This window comes from Leopardus geoffroyi, chromosome C2, assembly GCF_018350155.1.
Source record: "Leopardus geoffroyi isolate Oge1 chromosome C2, O.geoffroyi_Oge1_pat1.0, whole genome shotgun sequence".
In the NCBI taxonomy this organism is placed as follows: Eukaryota; Metazoa; Chordata; class Mammalia; order Carnivora; family Felidae; genus Leopardus; species Leopardus geoffroyi.
This window is the reverse complement of record NC_059333.1, coordinates 53,008,377-53,028,280: the sequence shown is the minus strand read 5'-3', so window position 1 is coordinate 53,028,280 and position 19,904 is coordinate 53,008,377. Positions and strand designations below refer to the sequence as shown.

General features: G+C 35.7%; 1 protein-coding gene across 5 annotated transcripts in view; it reads left to right on the top strand.

Annotated features, from left to right (window-relative positions):
* CBLB (Cbl proto-oncogene B) overlaps window positions 1-19,904 on the top strand; it is a 225,639-nt gene that overhangs the window by 116,287 nt on the left and 89,448 nt on the right. For all 5 annotated transcript variants that reach the window (XM_045501891.1, XM_045501893.1, XM_045501894.1 and 2 more), the window contains 3 exons: window positions 5,133-5,289; window positions 13,400-13,521; window positions 16,619-16,756. In XM_045501891.1, coding sequence (XP_045357847.1) covers window positions 5,133-5,289; window positions 13,400-13,521; window positions 16,619-16,756 — 417 coding nt within the window. The remainder of the gene's footprint in view (window positions 1-5,132; window positions 5,290-13,399; window positions 13,522-16,618; window positions 16,757-19,904) is intronic.

Genomic DNA, 19,904 nt, shown 5'->3' with positions numbered 1-19,904 from the left:
TTGAATTCTCTTATTTCTTCTTTAATCTGCAAATTCTTTTGTATACATATACTACACATATAAAACCATGTCTCAGACAAATACTTTTATAATTCTTGTTTTTAAATGATTCCTGTATGATTACATAATGTACTTTAAAAGTTTTAGTATATTGGGGCGCCTGGGTAGCTCAGTTGGTTGGGTGACTGACTTCGGCTCAGGTCATGATCTCATGGTTTGTGGGTTCGATCCCCGTGTCAGGCTCTGTGCTGAACACTTGCTCAGAGCCTGGAGCCTGCTTCGGATTCTGTGTCTCCTCTCTCTGCCCCTCCCTTGCTTGTGCTCTCTCTCTCAAAAATAAATAAATGTTAAAAAAGTTTTTTTTTTTAATTTTAGTATATATTTTATTTCTTAGCGTATTTATTAATATGCTCTAATGGCTTACAGAGAAAAATAAAATAATCACTCATACTCCTACCATGATCCAGTTATCATCAGTTAAAATGGGTATTGATATCTCCAAACATTCTAGATAGTTTTCAGCATTGGATCATAAAGGACATACAATTTCAAAAATGCAATTCCCATTTAAATATGCCATGGACACTCTTCCATGACAATATTCTTTTTTACAGCTGTTAATTACTGTTACATATTATATCCAAAGATTTTAACATTTCCTATTATTACTATTGAACATATTATTTTAATTTTTTGCTACTATGAACAACACTGTATTGAAGAGATTTATGGGTAGATATTTGTGTTGCTGTGTATTTATGTGTATAAATATATATACATATAGATATATACATGTGTGTGTATACTTTTTTTTTTTTTTTTTTTTTTTTTTTTTACATAATCTTGTTAGGTGAAATCCCAGAAGTAGATTTTTCAAAAAATATAGGCTTTTGACACTTGCTGCCAAATTGCCTTCTAGAAATGCTGTATAAATTCTCATTCACACCAGAAGTATATGACTTTTCAAATACTGTAGGTTTGTTGAGATTCACACCTTATGTGGATTTTTTTCATATGAATTAAAAACAAAAGATATATCCTGTTATGAACTTGTGGTGTCATGAAAATGTTTTGCCTTTTTTTTGTTATAATCTCCTAACATTTTTTGTCTTCCATTCCTTTTACTGTTTTATTTTAAACTGCAAGATTGTCAAGTTAGATTATCTAATACACTTTTCAACTTCTACCGAGAAGGAGAAAGCCTGGAAGATTGAGTGACTTGTCAGTTGCTGACCTACTGACACCTTTGCAGTTTTGTTTCCCTGTGTCTGTTTTTATCTGAAAGGCCACTAACTCTATTTTAAAGTCTAAAAAAATATAATTACTCTTTTGTTTCTTGGTAAATAGACCAAGACTTATTATCTAATAACAAAATTGTAACGTAGCCTATGTTAAGTTCTTATCTGTCCTGATACTATATGAACAGACTATAACTCTTTTGTCTTCAAGATTTCTGTGTAGTGGAGAAAGGGAGTGGAGCCCAAATTTCTGGTCTCCTCCTCCATGTAACACTCCCTTGCCTTCCCTAGACACAGTTTAATTTATTTACACAAATTTTAGTTGCACACATTGTCTGTCTTGTACCGAGGTGAATAAGATGCGGTTCAAGGAACTTCATCCCATGAGATTTCCTAGGCACCCTCATCTTTTTCTATAGCTTTTGCAAATGGCACAACATAGTCTATTCACAAGTAGTTTGAACATGCCACAGTACCTGGAACATGTAAAGTCTTTCCTAGGCAAATTACTCAACCTCTTTAAGCCTCAGTTTTCCCAACTGTATCATGAAGATAAATATATTATCTGTCTTGTAGTGTTATCATGACAAACTCTGGTAATAGACATAAAGTGCGTGATGACTGGCAGAGAGAGTAGACCATCAGTAAGTGGCAGCTCTTATTCTTACTCCTATTGCAAGTCTAAAAAATCCTGAAATCATGATTATTATAAGTTTCTGGCTGACCACTGGCCTTGTATTCCATTCTTTGTGGATTAACAGTTACTTGTGCTTTTCAATAGATTTTGAAGTTTGAATTAACTTGTAATCACAGTGATTTATAATTGAAAGTGGCAAAAGGACAGATTAAAATATTTCTGGATTAGGGAGAGCATGAAGCTTTTATGTTCTATTTGTTTTTTTTTCTTCCTCTTTTCATATTCCCAGATTTCTGTTAGCACAATGAAGTTTGTACATATTTGTAAAACAATTTGTCATTAATATTTTCTCTGACTTGCTTCATCTCTAGGGAAAGAGAGTAGAAACCACTATGTGTTGTTGCTGCAGTTTAATTAAAGGTGTGAAAAGCCATCCTCTTCTTCTTCCCTCCCCCCATACACATCAGGAAAGAAGGTGGTAGCAACTTGACGTCCTCTTTGGAAAGGTTAGATCCTTAGTGCCACGGTTTCAGAACAATTTTTTTTTTAAGAAGTCATTGCATGCTGTTTCTGCTCTTCACTTGTGAACCCCTTCTTCTCCCCGATATTTTCGATAGTGGGTGTTTGATTCAGCTGATCAAAGGAAAGGTACCTGTTTGCAAATTTTGTATATAATTAGTTAACCAAATAATGCCCTTCTTAATCCCTGTCACTACCCTATGTAAGCATATTTGGACCTTCGGTTTATCACAAGTGAACTGTGAGCAAGTGTCATTTACACAAGTGCCACAGAAATGTAGCTTGCTCCTTTGTAAATTACTGTCCCAAAGTAGTATGTCAGACTACAGTTTTAGAAGTTCATACATTTTTTTTATATAATTTTCTCTGGGAAATCATTGAGTATTGGAAGGAGTTATGGTCTGCATGCTCCTTAAATATTGGGATGGAGATATATATATTTTTATGGTAGCAGGTATTAAAGGTATCAAGCCCATTGATTTCCTTTTTATACTTTATATGCAAGACAAGTTTCTCTTAACATTTCTATACAAAACTAAAACATGCCATTCTTAAGTCAGTAGTTCTTTGTTTAATATTTAAAAATTTTGAATATGAGGGTTCATGTCCCTCTTATGTGTTGAATATTTGAAACTTTAATTTGGAAAAGACAAATGTGCTTCTTAGGCACTACTTTAGCAGTAACTGTAATGTAACTGGACACAATTTCATTTTTACACTTTGCCATAAATCAATGGCCTCCTAACATTATCAAAAGTTATCCTTGTTTTCTGAAAACAGCAGCATTTTGTTAACCTTAATCAGAGCTTGACGTGTGTTTCTTCTAAATGGTGTCTGATGTGGTGTATCTCTTCGGTTCTCTGTGGTTTCCTGTTTTTTTTTCATACATAGAGAAAAGCCTTTTGATGTAGTCAGCCTCATGTTTTTCTTTCTTTTAATCGTCTATCAAGCCTAAACTTTCTTATAAATGCAGCATAGTATCATAAGCCTGTCCCTCCATTCATTTGTTCAGCTTGCCACAGACCCCTCCTTCTCTGGAACTCCTCCAGCACTGCCTTAAATATGCCTCCCCTCCCCACCTATGTTTTTTAGCATTACACATCTTATTTCTACCCTGTATGCGTGTTCTTCAAGGACAGATAGTATCTTCTATTTTCATAGGTGTATTTCTCGACAGTGCCTTCCCTTAGCAATAGATCAGTGACTCTCAAAAAGTGTTATCCCCAGACCAGCAGTGTCAGCATCACTTGGGAACTTGTCAGAACTGTAAGTTCTTCAGCTGCACCTCAGGCATACTGAATTAGAATATCATGGGTTGCGGATCAGCAATTTCTGTCTTAACAAGCCCTTCCATGATCCTGATGAATGCTCAAGTTTGACAATCACTGAAATGGATAATTATTGAGTGAATATGACGTTGTACATTTATGGTGATGCTTCACTGGGAAAATTAGTATAGGAAAGGGCCAATGTAGTCCATTCTGAGCCTTTTATTTCTTAAGAGATAATGGTAAAGAAAAACCTAATACCTAAATATGTACATTCTTAAAAGAGGGTGTATATAGCTCTTCTGATGTCCTACTGTGAAAACTGCAGCTTAAAATTTTAAAGAAACACAAATGATTTCTTTCTTCCGCTTATTCAAGAATAGGCATTTAACATTCCAAAAGGAGGAAAATTAAGGGATGAAAAATGAGTGTTACTTATTTTCATGGTGGGAAGGAAGTAGGTGAATGTCAGAAACTGGTCAGGTGGAGGACAGACTGGGAGACTTCCCTGAATACCATTTTTTGCTCTTCTAAGTTTTTGAAGTACGCAAATGCATTACTTAATAAAAAATTTGATGCATAATATTTAAGAAAAGTAAGTTATGAATAAATAAATTTCCACATGCTAGCCAGTGTTGTTGGTTAAAAATATTAACATTTTCGGGGCGCCTGGGTGGCTCAGTCGGTTAAGCGTCCGACTTCGGCTCAGGTCACAATCTCACGGTCCGTGGGTTCGAGCCCCGCGTCGGGCTCTGGGCTGATGGCTCAGAGCCTGGAGCCTGCTTCCGATTCTGTGTCTCCCTCTCTCTCTGCCCCTCCCCCGTTCATGCTCTGTCTCTTTCTGTCTCAAAAATAAATAAACGTTAAAAAAAAAATTTTAAAAAAAATTAACATTTTCCTTTGTATTAATATGAAAGGTTAAATAGCATGTGCTTTTTATCTGCAGAATACAAGGAGGTAATGGCTAACATGTCTTCATGACGTTCCACCTGAGCTTTCTCAAAATGGTGGATGCAAATTACTCTTTTGTGCCAGGAGTACATAATTCCTACTATTATATGAACCCATAGTCTTACCGTTATTTTAAGAAAATAGAGGGGAAAAATTAACTTGATGCAAAGTCAAATGATCTTGTATACACAAGAGGTAAGACACATAGGACTTTGACCTAATCCCTTCTTTTGGACGTATTTTTAGAAATATGTTGATAGGCAAGGATTGTTTGAGAGAGAAGTTGATTTTGATTTTTGTCACATTCTTAGCAAATGGAAAACAGTCCAGTTAGCAAAACCTATTACATATGTTCTGAATTATGAACATATCTTTGTCTTTTTTGTCAACTATTTATCTTTTAGTACAAATGCAATTAATTCTATTAACATTATGATTGAACTCTTCTGTTTCAGTGGAAGGTATGTCTTAAATGACACTTGATTCAATTACTCATTTTTTTTTTTTTTTCTTACACAGGACTATTGTGCCATGGAAAGTATTCAGACAGTGCCTTCATGAGGTTCATCAAATTAGCTCCGGCCTGGAAGCAATGGCTCTGAAATCAACAATTGATTTAACTTGTAATGATTACATTTCAGTTTTTGAATTTGATATTTTTACCAGACTCTTTCAGGTAAGCTTTCTATTTGCTGAATCCTTTCCTCCTTCCTGATTTCCTTCCTATGTGTGCATGTGGTGTGCACGCGTTTGTTCGTGTGCACATGTGTGAGTACATCTCTCTCACACACACAAGCATGTGAGAAATAGTCTCATTTTTTGGTAGTGTATAATTTTGAAGTCGCTGGTGTAAGTTTTTGGTCATTGCTATAAGTTTAAGGTTTAAAGTTTGGCGTATCAGGTGCTGTGAGGCTGGTAATTGCTTGTTAGCCTTGAGAAGATTCATGGAAAGGAGCTTTGTTTTCAATTTCCTAGTTTCTCACTTTACTTTGTCCTTTTAGCCCAGTAACTGACAGAATGCAAATTTTATGGGCGGGTATATGCTGAGGTTGGAACCCAACTTTTCTGCTTTGCGTCCTGTGTTCATTAGGTGAGAAGAGATATAGTAAACTTTGCAATAAATAGTAAATTTATCATGTTCTGTAGAGAAGATCCCTGTGGTGTATACTGTTTTACAACTTATGTTGCTCATTCAACCACATATTATAAACGTGTTTTCATGTCAATAAATCTTTTTCATCAATATAATTGTTGATTTTCGGTTGCTACGTAATGTTTTCATCAAAATAGTACGTCATTACTTTAACAAATTCCTCTTTTGGAAAATTTAGGGTTTCTTTTTTTTTTTTTTTTCCTGTTTTCTAATATGTATGACTGTGACATTAACCTTCTTGTCCTGTTTATTGTTTTTCTTTTTTAATCTATCCGTTATAATTGTCTTCACATAGCTTTTCAGAAGCAGGTACCATTAAATGATGTAAGCTGTGTGCTATCATTTTATTCTTTTGTATGTCTTCATGGAATTACATTAAACATGAAGACTTGAAATTTGTGTTTTGAATTTGACTATGCCACTAAATTGTATATCATCTATGGTGTTCAATTCAAGTAGTCACAGAATGAAAGAATCCCACTTAAAATCTTTATAATTATAGTAGGGGCGCCTGGGTGGCGCAGTCGGTTAAGCGTCCGACTTCAGCCAGGTCACGATCTCGCGGTCCGTGAGTTCGAGCCCCGCGTCGGGCTCTGGGCTGATGGCTCAGAGCCTGGAGCCTGTTTCCGATTCTGTGTCTCCCTCTCTCTCTGCCCCTCCCCCGTTCATGCTCTGTCTCTCTCTGTCCCAAAAATAAATAAACGTTGAAAAAAAAAATTTTTAAATCTTTATAATTATAGTAATATAAATTATATAGTAAGTGAGGTACATTGATTAGAACACAGGCTTGCTTGTATCCTGATGGAATTTTTTTATTATTTTAAGTCTCAGTAAGATTTATGCGTTTGAAAACGTGCTTTCAACAAATGTTGGAGTATAATATTGGTTTTCATGTTTTCCATGTTATAAGAATTTTGCTTCTTTGATTTATGATTCTGCTTGGCACTAGTTTACAAGGATCTGGTGACTGATTTATATAAGAAAATAAAATTGTGTGGGATTAAGTTTTAACTTATGAAAGAACCTGTTAACAGAAGGCAAATTAACTCTTGTCAACAATACTGATAGAATACATTGTTTTTATTACAACTTTCAGATCATAATTCTACCTAGGTGTATAGGATAAGAAATTAGATAAATGATTGCAGAAATTGTGTTTTTGCATATTTTCAGTTTACATTAGTTCCATGATTATTCCCTTGGTGTATACAGGTACATCTTGGAGATGCTGCAGGTTCGGTTCCAGACCAGTGCAATGAAGTGAATATCACAATAAAGCAGTTCAAAACACTTTTTGGTTTCCTAGTGCTTATAAGTTATGTTTACACTATATGGTAGTCTATTGCATGTGTAACAGCATCATGTCTTTAAAAAGCAATGTATATACCTTAATTACAAAATACTTGATTGCTAAAGAATGCTAACCATCATCTGAGCTTTCACTGAGTCGTAATCTTTTTGTTGGTGGAGGGTCTTGGCCTCAATGTTGATGGCTGCCGACTGGTCAGGATGGTGGTTGCTGACAGCTGGGCTGGCTGTGACAATTTCTTACAATAAGGCAACAATGAAGTTCACTGCATTGATTGACTCTTCCTTTCACGAACAATTTCTCTGTAGCATATGATACTGTTTGAAAGCATTTTGCCCACAGGACTTCTTTCAAAATTGGAGTCGGTCCTCACAAATTTTCCCACTCCTTTATCAACTAATATTCTCACTCTTTTGTTGTTGTCATTTCAGCAATCTTCACAGCATCTTCACAGGCGTAGATTCTATGTAAGAAACCATTTTCTTCCCTCACTCCTAAGGGGAAGCTCTTCATCCATTAAAGTTGTATAATGACATTGTAGCAATTCAGTCCCTCTTCAGGTTCCACTTCTGATTCTAGTTCTCCTCCTGTTTCCGTCACATCTGCAGGTACTTCCTCCACTGGAATTTTGAACCCCTCAAAGTCATCCTTGTTGGTTGGAATTAACTTCTTCCAAATTCCTGTTCATGGTGATATTTTGACCTCTTCCCATAGGTCACAAATGTTCTTAATGGCATCTAGAATGGTGTACCCCTTCCAGAAGGTTTTTAGTTAACTTTGCCCAGATCCATCAGAGGAATCTACAGCAGCTATTGCCTTACAAAATGTATTTTAAAAAAATAAGACTTGAAAGTTGAAACTACTCCTTGACCCATGGGCTACAGGATGGATGTTGTGTTAGCAGGAATGAAAACAACATTAAACTCGTGCATCTCCACCAGAGTTCTTGGATGACCAGGTGCATTAACAATGAGAAGTAATATTTTGAAAGGGAACTTTTTGGCTGAACAGTGGGCTGAAAATATTCAGGAACTCATGTTGCAAACAGATATGTTGTCATCCAGGCTTTGTTGTTCCATTTCTAGAGCACAGGAAGAGTAGATTTAGCTAATTTTTAAGGGTCCTAGAATTTTCAGACTAGGATATGAGTATTGGCTTCAACTTAAGTCACCAGCCGCGTTAGCCTCTAACAAAACAAGAGAGTCGGTCAGCCTGTCCTTTGAAGCTTTGAAGCCAAGCACTGACTTCTCTCTAGCTATGAAAATCCTAGATGTCATCTTCTTCCAATAGAAGGCCACTTCATTGCCACTGAAAATCTCTTGTTTAGTGTAGCCACCTTCATTAATTGTCTTAGATCTTCTGGAGAACTTGCTGCAGTTTTTATATCAATCAGCACTTGATGTTTCACCTTCCACTTTTATGTTACGGAGATGGCTTCTTTCCTTAAACCTGATGAACCGACCTCTGCTAGTTTCAAGCATTTCTTCTGCAGCTTCCCCACTTTTCTCAGCCTTCCTAGAATTGAAGAGAGTTAGGGCCACTATGTAGACCACTAAAACTTTCATCATATCAGCAATAAGACTCTTTCGCTTTCTTATTATTCACGTGTTTGCTGGAGTAACACTTTTAATTTCCTTCAAGAACTTTTCCTTTTCAGTCACAACTTGGCAAACCGTTTGGTGCAGGAGGCCTACCTTTCAGTCTGTGTTGCCTTTCAACATGCCTTCCTCATTCAGCTTGATTATGTCTAGCTTTTGATTTAAAGGGAGAGATGTGTGACTCTTTTTCTTTCATTTGAACACTTAAAGGCCATTGCAGCTTATTAATTGGCCTAATTTCAATGTTGCTGTGTCTCAGGGGAGAGGGAGGCCGAGGACAGGGAGAGATGGAGGAATGGCTGGTCAGTTGAGCAGTCAGAACACGCATTTGTGGGCTACATTTGATGTCTTCTATCGATGTGGTTTATGATACCCCTCAAAATTACATCAGTAAGACCAAAAATCACTGATCACAGAGTCACCATAACAAACATAATGACTTAAATATCTGGAATATTTTAAGAATTACCAAAATATGACAGACTTCAAGTGAACAAATGCTTTTGCAAGAATGGTGCCATGATGGACTTGCTCAGTATGGGGTTGCCACAAACCTTCAATCTGAAAACAAAAGCCCCACAGAAACACAACACAATATCTTCGAAGTGCAGTAAAGCAAAGCACAATAAAATGAGGTATGCCTGTATAGGCTATTAGGTTACTTTTTAAAATGATTTTAAGGTACATTTTATAAAAAAGATTGTGCTCCCTGATACTGATCATTTTATAACAGAGCCTCTCTTTTCATTAAAGATTTCTGATAATTTTACAGTGTTTTTTTTTTTTTATTTAACATGATACAACAAAGACACTTGAAGTAGTAGAAGCTTTGTTTCTTCCCCTCTCTTCCTGAAGGAAGAGAAAAAAGATTATTTTCATACATTAAACCTAACTGTTCATTCTAGGAAGAATGTGTTTTTTGTAGGGAGCCTGGACAGCTTTTTAGTGTGGAAGTTAAATGCTAGAACGCCTCAGTGATATATTAGAGTTATGAGGCCACCTTAATGTTGGTTAAACACTTACCAAACTGCTATTTAATATGTGCACATATTTTCTTATAAGCTGTTTCATTTAAAAGAGTGCAGGTAATCTTAATAATCTAAATTACATGTATCTTATTTATGCTCACTGGGATGGGAGAGGAAAAGAATCTTTTTAAATAGAATTACTGTGAAAAGTTTTAGATAACAAAACCAAAAAAATATCTGTGGACCAAAAATGTCTAGTCTCCTTTAAAACACATAATTATAGAAGTAGCTAAAGAGCTCTTGTTAACTCCTATATATTTCTGTGACTTTTCACTTCTTTTGGTTTCATTACTCAAATGCTTTAACTAATCATACGTGTCCCTTAAAATATTATGAAATTCGTTCTATGACTAGGAAAGTAGACATATGAACTTTACTTACCTTTCATTTTTATACAACTTTGAGTAATAGTTTTTTAAGTTATAATTATGCATTCTGTATGAAAAAATATAAGTTTTGTGAGTAGTGTACCTGCATGAACATATATTCTTCTGCAGTGACAATGACGGTGGCTAATTAGTAGTGAATTCTAATATCTGAATTGTCGGGAATGGGATATTTAGCAGAATGGGATCTGAAAGTAGGAAAGGTACATGCTCCAGATTGGGATTTGATGTAGAGAACTAGCATTAGGGTTTGAAGAAGTCATCAGCGGGGACTAGGAGAATTGGCCAGGAAATGGAAGAAGAAGGGAAGAAAAGAATGTAAAGCCGGATACTAGATACGTTCTTTTCCACTCTTCCCTTATCCTGATATTCTGCCAGCACATGAACAAATGCTGGGAAGTCATTGGAATGATCTTACAGTGGAGACCTTCCTCATTTCTTCTTTCTTCTGCCTTTAATCTTCTCTTTCTCCTTTCCAGGAAGTTCAGAGATTCTGGGGTTGGCAGGTACTAAAGTCCTGGAACAGAAATAGATGGATTTTGCTTCTCTCTACTCTCTCCCCAGGGCTGCTGCCCCACTTCTTCCATTTCCCCACTACTAGAGGAGATTGGGTTGCTGAGAAATGGGGCAATAAATTTGAGGGGTGGTGGGATAAGGATTGTGTGATTTGAAGGAATATATTCGTGACTATGGAATACATAGCATCAATGGAATAGGGAACAAAAGAAGAGAAGGAAAGTCATCCATTATAGCAAGAAGAGAGTGAGTCTGGACAGACCAATCCAGGCCCCTCTTCCAATATAAGTTGTAAGTCATTAGACAGCTATTCTGGAAAATAGTAGCATTTTGGAAGAATGGAGGGAATAGCTTCCTTAATTCACTTAATTAATTTCTGTAATCATTTAAGAATCTGTACATTTTGTGTTGGTGCGTGTGAAAACATTTCCTTTAATCTAAAAACAAATTATAAAAATAATTCTTTGTCTCCAAAGCATTTTATCTTGCCTTCATTAAGCCATTAGTTGGCAAAATACTTAAGAAAACAGAACAAGTGGGGCGCCTGGGTGGCGCAGTCGGTTAAGCGTCCGACTTCAGCCAGGTCACGATCTCGTGGTCCGTGAGTTTGAGCCCCGCGTCGGGCTCTGGGCTGATGGCTCAGAGCCTGGAGCCTGTTTCCGATTCTGTGTCTCCCTCTCTCTCTGCCCCTCCCCCGTTCATGCTCTGTCTCTCTCTGTCCCAAAAATAAATAAACGTTGAAAAAAAAAATTAAAAAAAAAAAAAAAAAAGAAAACAAAACAAGTATACAAACAAAAAAACGTAACTACCATGTGTTCTGACTGTGGGTTGCATTCACAAGAAAAACAGTACACAGACTCTTTCTATTACAAAAATATTTTTGTAGTTAGAAGCTGGCCCTGTGGATTTGTACTAAGAAATGGTTGCTTAATACTGTAGCTGTTGACTGAAAACTCCCAATTTCAGTTTTTTTCCACCTGTATTCTGATCTGTGCATTGGCTCTCCGTAAAGCTCAGTATCTTTTTAACAACTCTTCCATTAATTTTTGTAGACTTTAATGGAAGTGTCCCACATATTTTATATTCTTTCCATCCTTGCCCTTTGTAGGTGCGAAGTAGAACAAAACAAAACCCAATGCCTATACTAGCAGTTATTTCTGTTTTTAAAAACATAGGGTGATAATCTTCCAAATATTATTTATGCAATTTTTAGTCATGACTTTGGAAGAAAATTAGAAACATGTTTTGGTTTTTTCCAAGTATGTAGAAACTCTGATAATAGTGTTCTCCAGAGCTCCTTTTTGCCCAATTAGATATTTTAGTGTGATAGGGAAATACCCTGAAGATTTTTCTTGTTATGTCAGAAAAGGTTAAAAAATTTTTCATTACTAACTAATTCTTTCCTTTGTTATCCTTATCTCAAAGATACAATCCTTGAAGAATTCCACCTTGTGAATCTGAAACTTGCTTAACAATCATTGGGAGCAAGTCTCAAAACAAACAAAAGCCAGGAGCCCTCTACCAATTTCAACCACTTTCACTTGGCAACACAAAATACCTTTTTTTTTCTTTTATGTAGAAGATATGAGTTAATAATCTGGCACATCAGCTAGAGTATGCTGCCAAGTCCTTGGAATAAATGTAGCTTCAGCCTTAAAAATGTGGCAGAGATGATTCACTCACACCCTCAAGCAAAACTGTCTATCACTGACTGCCTTTTTTCTCTTGCCATGGTAACTGGAGGGATAGCTAATCACATGAAAGAATGGCACAAATTCTGTGTGTGTGCATTTGTGTGTTTCTGTGAAAGATTTTTAATTTCCTGACTGCTAAATCATAAACCTTTTGTAACTGTGCAAGAATTAGGCAAATGTGAGCATGAGCACCAGTCTCTTACCATGGAAAGAATGGTAGGTTGGGAGTCAGGGCCTTTCAGACAAGTCACTAGCTAGAGGAACTTTTCAACAACAGTTACGCTTTCCTGGTCACTATGTTCTGATCCTACGTCCATTATAGTATCCCCTTGGTGAACAAGACCTGCATGTTCCTTACTCTTATATAGCTTGTGGTTAATATGTAACCTTTGCCAAATCACTTACATTCCATGGTATGGCTTCTTGTTCTATAAAATTAGATACCTTAAAGGTACAATAGTGAACAAAACAGACACAAAGGGAGATAAGGAATGTGATGAGAGTTAACAGTTTTAAGTAGAGTGGTCTGAGAAGGCTTCATTGAGGTAACATTGGAGAAGAATCACTTATGTATTTGGAGAAAGAATTCTGGTAAAGGAATCAGCAAATACTAAACCTCTGAGGAAGAAGAGTATCTTTGTGTTCACACCAGCTACAAAGAAGCCAGGGTGCCTGGAGAAGAGCCAGAAAGTGGGAGAGTCATGACAGATAGGCACAGAAAGGGAGCTGGACATCAACCCTGTGAAGCTCTTCTAGACCATTTATAAGGACTTTGGCATTTACTCAAAGTTAGAGGGTTTTAAACAGGAGAGTGATGTGTGTTAGGTTCCAAAGTGATCACAAATGGTGTATTGGGAATAGAATTTGTAAAGAAATTGTGTGTTTTTTTCTTTTTTGCTCTCTGTATTCTGTCCTACTTTCTGCCTAATATTTCTCCAAAATAGAAGAAGGTATTACATGTTTGCTGTTAGGCATTGAAGGTTGACCTAAGCCACATGAACTCATCCAGGAGATTTCAGTAACTATATTAAATGATGGGTTGGCATATAATTGATAATTGATATCATCTAGATAATATCTTTTCATTTATTCATATTTTTAGCCTTGGGGCTCTATTTTACGGAATTGGAATTTCTTAGCTGTAACACATCCAGGTTACATGGCATTTCTCACATATGATGAAGTTAAAGCACGACTACAGAAATACAGCACCAAACCCGGAAGGTAAGACTCTTTAACAGTAATATTATGAGGTATATCTAATGATGAAGAGTTCTCTCTGGGTCATTCTTAGGTAAATCAGTAACACCCAGGTGAGTGGAGGGAGGGAAGGAAATGCTAATAGAGCTCCTGGTACTTCTTAATTGTGTCCTTTAAACTGATTTCGTTGTGCTGGTACTGAAACTGTGTTCATAAAGTAAAAGAGGATGTGATACCATGTAATTTGATAAACTTAAAATTTCATTAAGTCTCAGAGCTCTGATTTTTCAAATTAGAGTAGGGTATTAGCATATTGTCTGTTTTCATGACACCTGTGTTTGTGTATAAAATTGTATGTGTATATTTGAATACTTAAATATTGTGCTAAACACAAAGTAAATCAATTTCATGTTCATTATTTTAAAGTATTTTTCACGATATTTAATTTGGTTCAATGATAAACACATAATGATATGTAAATACATATAAACAAATATAAGTATATATATACATTTACCTATACATACATGATAAACGCATGTAAACATATATAAGCCCATTGTTACAATCCAACCAATTTCATGTCCGTAAGAATTTCTTCCAGAATACCTTATGCTTCTTTATAGCTTCAGAATTTATGTTTTATTTTCCAGATGATGAAACTGGGTAAAACTCACAGAGATTGGCTGTTTTTGTCAGTCCCTGTGGCTTTGGCTGAGAAATCATACTTTATTAATGTCAAATCTGGGATCAAAAAGTCTGTCTCCTGGTTTGTGCATTTTCCCCATGTCCCACTTAGAAATGTGTTAGGTACCTAGTAGGCATTTGTACTATGGCAAGCAGTGAGCTGGGTGTGGCAGCAATGAGAGTGGAGACCTGTCCTCACACTCACATTTTAGTAGGAGATGCCATTCCAACATCCATGAGTACACTGATTTCCATATTGGAGTTATTTCATTGTAGGAATGAATTTCTTTGTTTTTTTTAAGGCTGCATTTTTCTTCTAATACCACTTTTATTTGATTTGTAATGCAAATGGTGTTTGTTCTTTAACAAACTAGTTTATAGTACAAGCCAGTGCTGTTGATTCCTTTTTCTCTGCCATAATGAAAATCTCCATCTTTTTTATATATTCAAACATTTATATGTATATAAAAAGAAGGCAGGGGGTACAGAAAACAGTTTAGTTCCTGTGCAAGTCTTCTGTGTAGACTAAGGAGAGTTGGTTCTCATTGAGATTTTGATGGTGGCTTAAATGACTCATTCTGTTTTGGTCAAGGATCTCTCATAGCCAGATTTTTCCATAACTTCTACTCCATAGATTGGCATCAAAGTATCTTCTTGTTCTTGGAGTATGATTTGAAAGATGGGCTATGTTTAGAATTACACAATCATACAAATTTAACACAGAAGTTATTTGGGAAATTAAGAAACCGAGTCCCTTTTGTGTTCTCTTGTTCAAGATCACAGAGATAAATAATGTTGGGAGAGAACATTGTTGGGAGCAAAAGCCAGGCCTCATCACTATTGGAATAGTTCTCTTAATAAAAGGACAGCGCCCTCCGAAAGGATGTCTTCCTTTCCTTCCCAGCTTGCCCTGTAGCAATTTATTCTGCTAGGTTTTAGGCAAAGATGAAATGGTCAGTCTGTGGTAGTAAATTGTTATGTGTAAAGTGGGATGTGGTATTTAAAATGTAAAGTTTAGGAAAACTCAGTGAACAAATAATTTTGATAAGTACTTGTTTTGCGGAATACCTGCTAAACTGTTACTTCCTCTTGGAAAGTATTTCTTCTCCTTGGCTTCATGGTACAGAAAATAGTGGGGCCTATTCCAAGGACATTTGAGTCTCTCTCGTTTTGCTTTTTTGGGGATCCAGCTGACAACCATAAATCTGTGTGCAATTATTTTGACTATGATTCTGATTAAGGATTCCATTAATTGGCAGGATGATATTCTATTTTCAGGCTCTCTAGGAGAATATGTTTTTGGACTTTCTTGAAGAGTCCTTTCCAAAGGATCTAAAACGAGTATGAAGTTCTTCGTATCTAAAAACCACAACTTCTTCCTTTCTTTAAGAACCCAGTTTTCTTTGAAAATGAAACTACATTGCAGTGCTAAAGATACAAGTTAATTAGATTCAATAGCTGTTATATATGTTAAGTATCCTGTACAGTTATTTTTATAGCACTTGGTTCATCAGTAACTAATATTTATTAGGAGAGAGGAATTTGTCACATACGTATAGCAATCACGGTACTCAAATATAGCAGATTGTTGACCTACTTTTGCGCTACTTAGGGGGTTATAAAATCCACATATAGTTTTCATGGTGGCAAGATTGAGTGCAGTACACTTAAACGTAAATGAGCTAAAATGAAATAAGTAGATAGCTATGTTAATAAATAAATGACAATGAATTCAAAACCAAGTCAGTGTCTCTTTGTCATCAATTTGATTTATATTTTTGAACTATTTTGCCTTCCTGTTGCAAGACATTGAACTGGACAGGGTTAGACGGCAGCCATGAACTTAACCTAGTTTGCCGTCTCATTAATATAGTTGGGCTCTTTCGATCTTTCATTTAAGGGTGAATGGCTGAAATGCTTGAAAGAAAAGTTATTATTTGTAAACAAGTCATTAACAACAAAATATGGATAGTTTTAAAGTTTCAAAGTAATATATTGAATTACACAGTATAAACTGACTCAGTTTCTGTCTGAGGTGACAAATTAAATTGTTACGTCTTTATTTTTTACTTTCCAAAAATGATTCAGGTCCTAGCTGTTTCATGCCATCAACTGTTTCATATAGGGCACCTGCTGATGGGGATGGCAGTAGAACCTTTGATACTCAAGTACATCAACTTCAGTTCTTTTGTCCTATAGCCCTGGAGGTATTTAAATGGAATTATTATCAGAGCTTCTTATACAGTTCAGTGAAGGGAGTTTTACAGATCAATGAATGGAGAAGGACAGCTTCTTAAAATAAGAAGATAGAAACTTATTTCAGATTTTCTAAATTATTCTGTTTATTCTTTGACTTTAAAAACATCTAAGAAATTGTTTAGTAGTTAGCATACATTCTGAATGTGACTAAACATCATTTTCTCATGTTTTACAGCTACATTTTCCGGTTAAGCTGCACTAGATTGGGACAGTGGGCCATCGGTTATGTGACAGGGGATGGCAATATCTTACAGACCATACCGCATAACAAGCCCTTATTTCAAGCCCTGATTGACGGCAGCAGGGAAGGATTGTGAGTATGAGAAATGGGAGTCAGGGTGCTTATTATTCCCCAATTTGAAAGATAGACACTGCTTTGCGATGGAGAGAAAAGATCATCTGATGATCTGGCTGTTTTGTTTTGTTTTATTTTGTTTTTTCAAGATTAAGGAATGGGTGCTCCTTACTTTTTATTGTTCATCTCTTAAAATAGCCATTTTAAGGTAACCTATTTGAATTAAACTATATTTTTTAGGCAATAAATTCCTACATCAAATTAGAACATGAGTTTGTATCCCTCACAGGGGAAAAAAAAAAAAAAAGCACTTAACAGTAGTTTAGAATAGATGAAAAAAACTTATAAGAAGATAATTATTTTTTTTTAATTTTTTTAATGTTTTTATTTATTTTTGAGACAGAGACAGAGCATAAATGGGGGAGGGTCAGAGAGAGAGGGAGACACAGAATCTGAAACAGGCTCCAGGCTCTGAGCTGTCAGCACAGAGCCCGACGCAGGGCTCGAACTCACAGACTGCGAGATCGTGACCTGAGCCGAAGTCGGACGCTTAACCAACTGAGCCACCCAGGTGCCCCAGAAGATAATTCTTTAAAATAACTGACTTCTGTTGCTTCATGTAACCCTCAAATTGCTAGTTTTACTTTTTGACCAGTAGTAACAGATTTTGTTTCTTCTTCTTACCCTTTTCTCACTCCTTCCTTTCCTTTTGTCTTTGTGTCTTTCTTCTGATATTAAATCCTTGCTCCAGAATTATGTTGGTGGCTGAATTCAGTTTATCTTAAGCTATTATTTTTTTTAATTTAAAAATAAGTTTTCCTTTTTTTTTTTTTTTTAAGAGTAAGAATATCTTTTTTCCTCCACAAAGTGTAGATAATCTGATAGGTGCCTTCATGGTAAATACCTCTCTTTCATTTTAGTCATTGTAGTCTATGTGCCATTCCCTTCATGCTTTTGTTTTATTTTCTATTTTGTTCTATTGTCACATCATTATGCTCACTTTTCTTGCCCTTTGCCTTTGCTAAGTAACTTAGAGATATTCCCTTATTTGCTATAGCACAGATTGTGATAGAAACCTAGCAGGAGAAAGTCCACCAGAGTTAGCAAAGAGCAAATAATTTAAGTTACACCTTTTCTAAAATAATTGCAAAAGAGAAAAAGTGGTGGAATAGATGTGAAGGAAAAAAATGCATTTTTTTTTATAAGTTATGAACTTTCAAGAAATAGTTACATGAGAATTGTAGGACAAACTGGTACCAAGTGTGTGTTTCTATTTTTTTTAATTATCATAAATTTTATAGCTTTTGATTCATTGATAACAGGATTTTGTTTTTAAGAAAATGTGCTGTAAAGTTTTACTTTATAAATAGAGGTTACGAGTGGGCAAATCTGTAAAGTTAGTAATTTTGATACAGCTTATTTATATTGTTTACAATGCCTTCTATCTGGTTTTTAAAAGCCAATAAAAAATAACAAGTTATAGGGGCGCCTGGGTGGCGCAGTCGGTTAAGCGTCCGACTTCAGCCAGGTCACGATCTCGCGGTCCGTGAGTTCGAGCCCCGCGTCGGGCTCTGGGCTGATGGCTCAGGGCCTGGAGCCTGTTTCCGATTCTGTGTCTCCCTCTCTCTCTGCCCCTCCCCCGTTCATGCTCTGTCTCTCTGTGTCCCAAAAATAAATAAACGTTGAAAAAAAAAATTAAAAAAAAAAAAATAACAAGTTATATTGTAATCAGTGTTTAGCCTCGAGCTCCTATGCAAATCAGCTGTTAATGTTTATACACACACACACACACACACACACACACACACACACCCTTCAGAGGCATTTAGTTAGTTGAATTTGAACTTTAGTGATAGATTACATTAAAATAGGTCAGATTAACATTTTAATCTCACTTAAAAAATAGATTAGATTTTTAGATTACATTAAAATAGATATTATTATGTTCGGTATTTTTTTTTCCTAAGATGAGTAAAACACAGGATATTATCTGGTCCAGCTATTATCAAGGTCAGCTGTCTTTTCCTTATAGTTAACCCAGTATAGTGTGACATAGGTAATAAAGAAGTTCACTTTGATAACCAGCCAAGATTCTTTATTCCTTACTTGCCATTGAGAGGGTCTCATCAGTACACCCTCATTTACTGAGGACAGTAATCACTGAATTGCCCCTTACACGTTGAATAGAACCTTTTAACCTTTCCTCTAGCAACCTTATTGTTATTTTTATAATCTTTCAGTTTTGAATTCGTCATAGAATTTATATGTGGTTTTAAAGTGTGATGATGATGAGCAAAATGTTATGTCATAATTGTTAAATCTGGCCTCATTTTAGGATATAAAAAGAAAGCTACTTACCAACTTTTGCTTAGTGCTCTTCATTTAATAATTGTAGAGTTTTAATCCACCCCTGTGATAACACTCTAAATATGTCATTACAAATGTAGTCAACTCCTTTTTCTAAATTGTAAAAAAAAAAAAAAAAAAAATTATCTCACTGATCTGTTCCTTACTGTATGAGAATTATCTGTCATCTAAGTTCAATTATTTTTGTGGTTTTCCTGGGTGAATTTTAACACTTATGAACATATTTATAGACTAAGGATAAATATTTTTTGTTACTTCACAGGAAAGATTTAGTATAGTTTTGCTCCTTAAAATATTGACCACGGTAGTATTACATTCTTAATTTTTCATTGCAGCTAGTTAGAATAGCTCCTAAACAAAATTAACTATACCTTAATCAGTCAGCATAACCCAGCAGTAATGTTACCATTTTTTAAAATCTAAAATAGATATTTACCAACACAATTAATTTAATTTTTGAATGAATGAATGAATAAAGACTTTTAGCACAAAAAGATGGCATAATTACTACAATTTTTAGTTCTAATTTTAATCCTCTGTAATAGTAGAACCTCGGGGCGCCTGGGTGACTCACTGGGTTAAGTGTCTGACTGGAATTTGGCTCAGGTCATGATCTCATGGTTCATGGGATCGAGCCCCAGGTCGGGCTGTGTACTGACAGTGTAGAGCCTGCTTGGGATTCTCTTTCTCCCTGTTTCTCTGCCCCTCCCCTGGGTGCACACATGCTCTTTCTCAAAAAATAAATAAATAAAGTTAATAATGGAGCCTCACATTTATAAGTGATTCTGTGTTTGTAGCT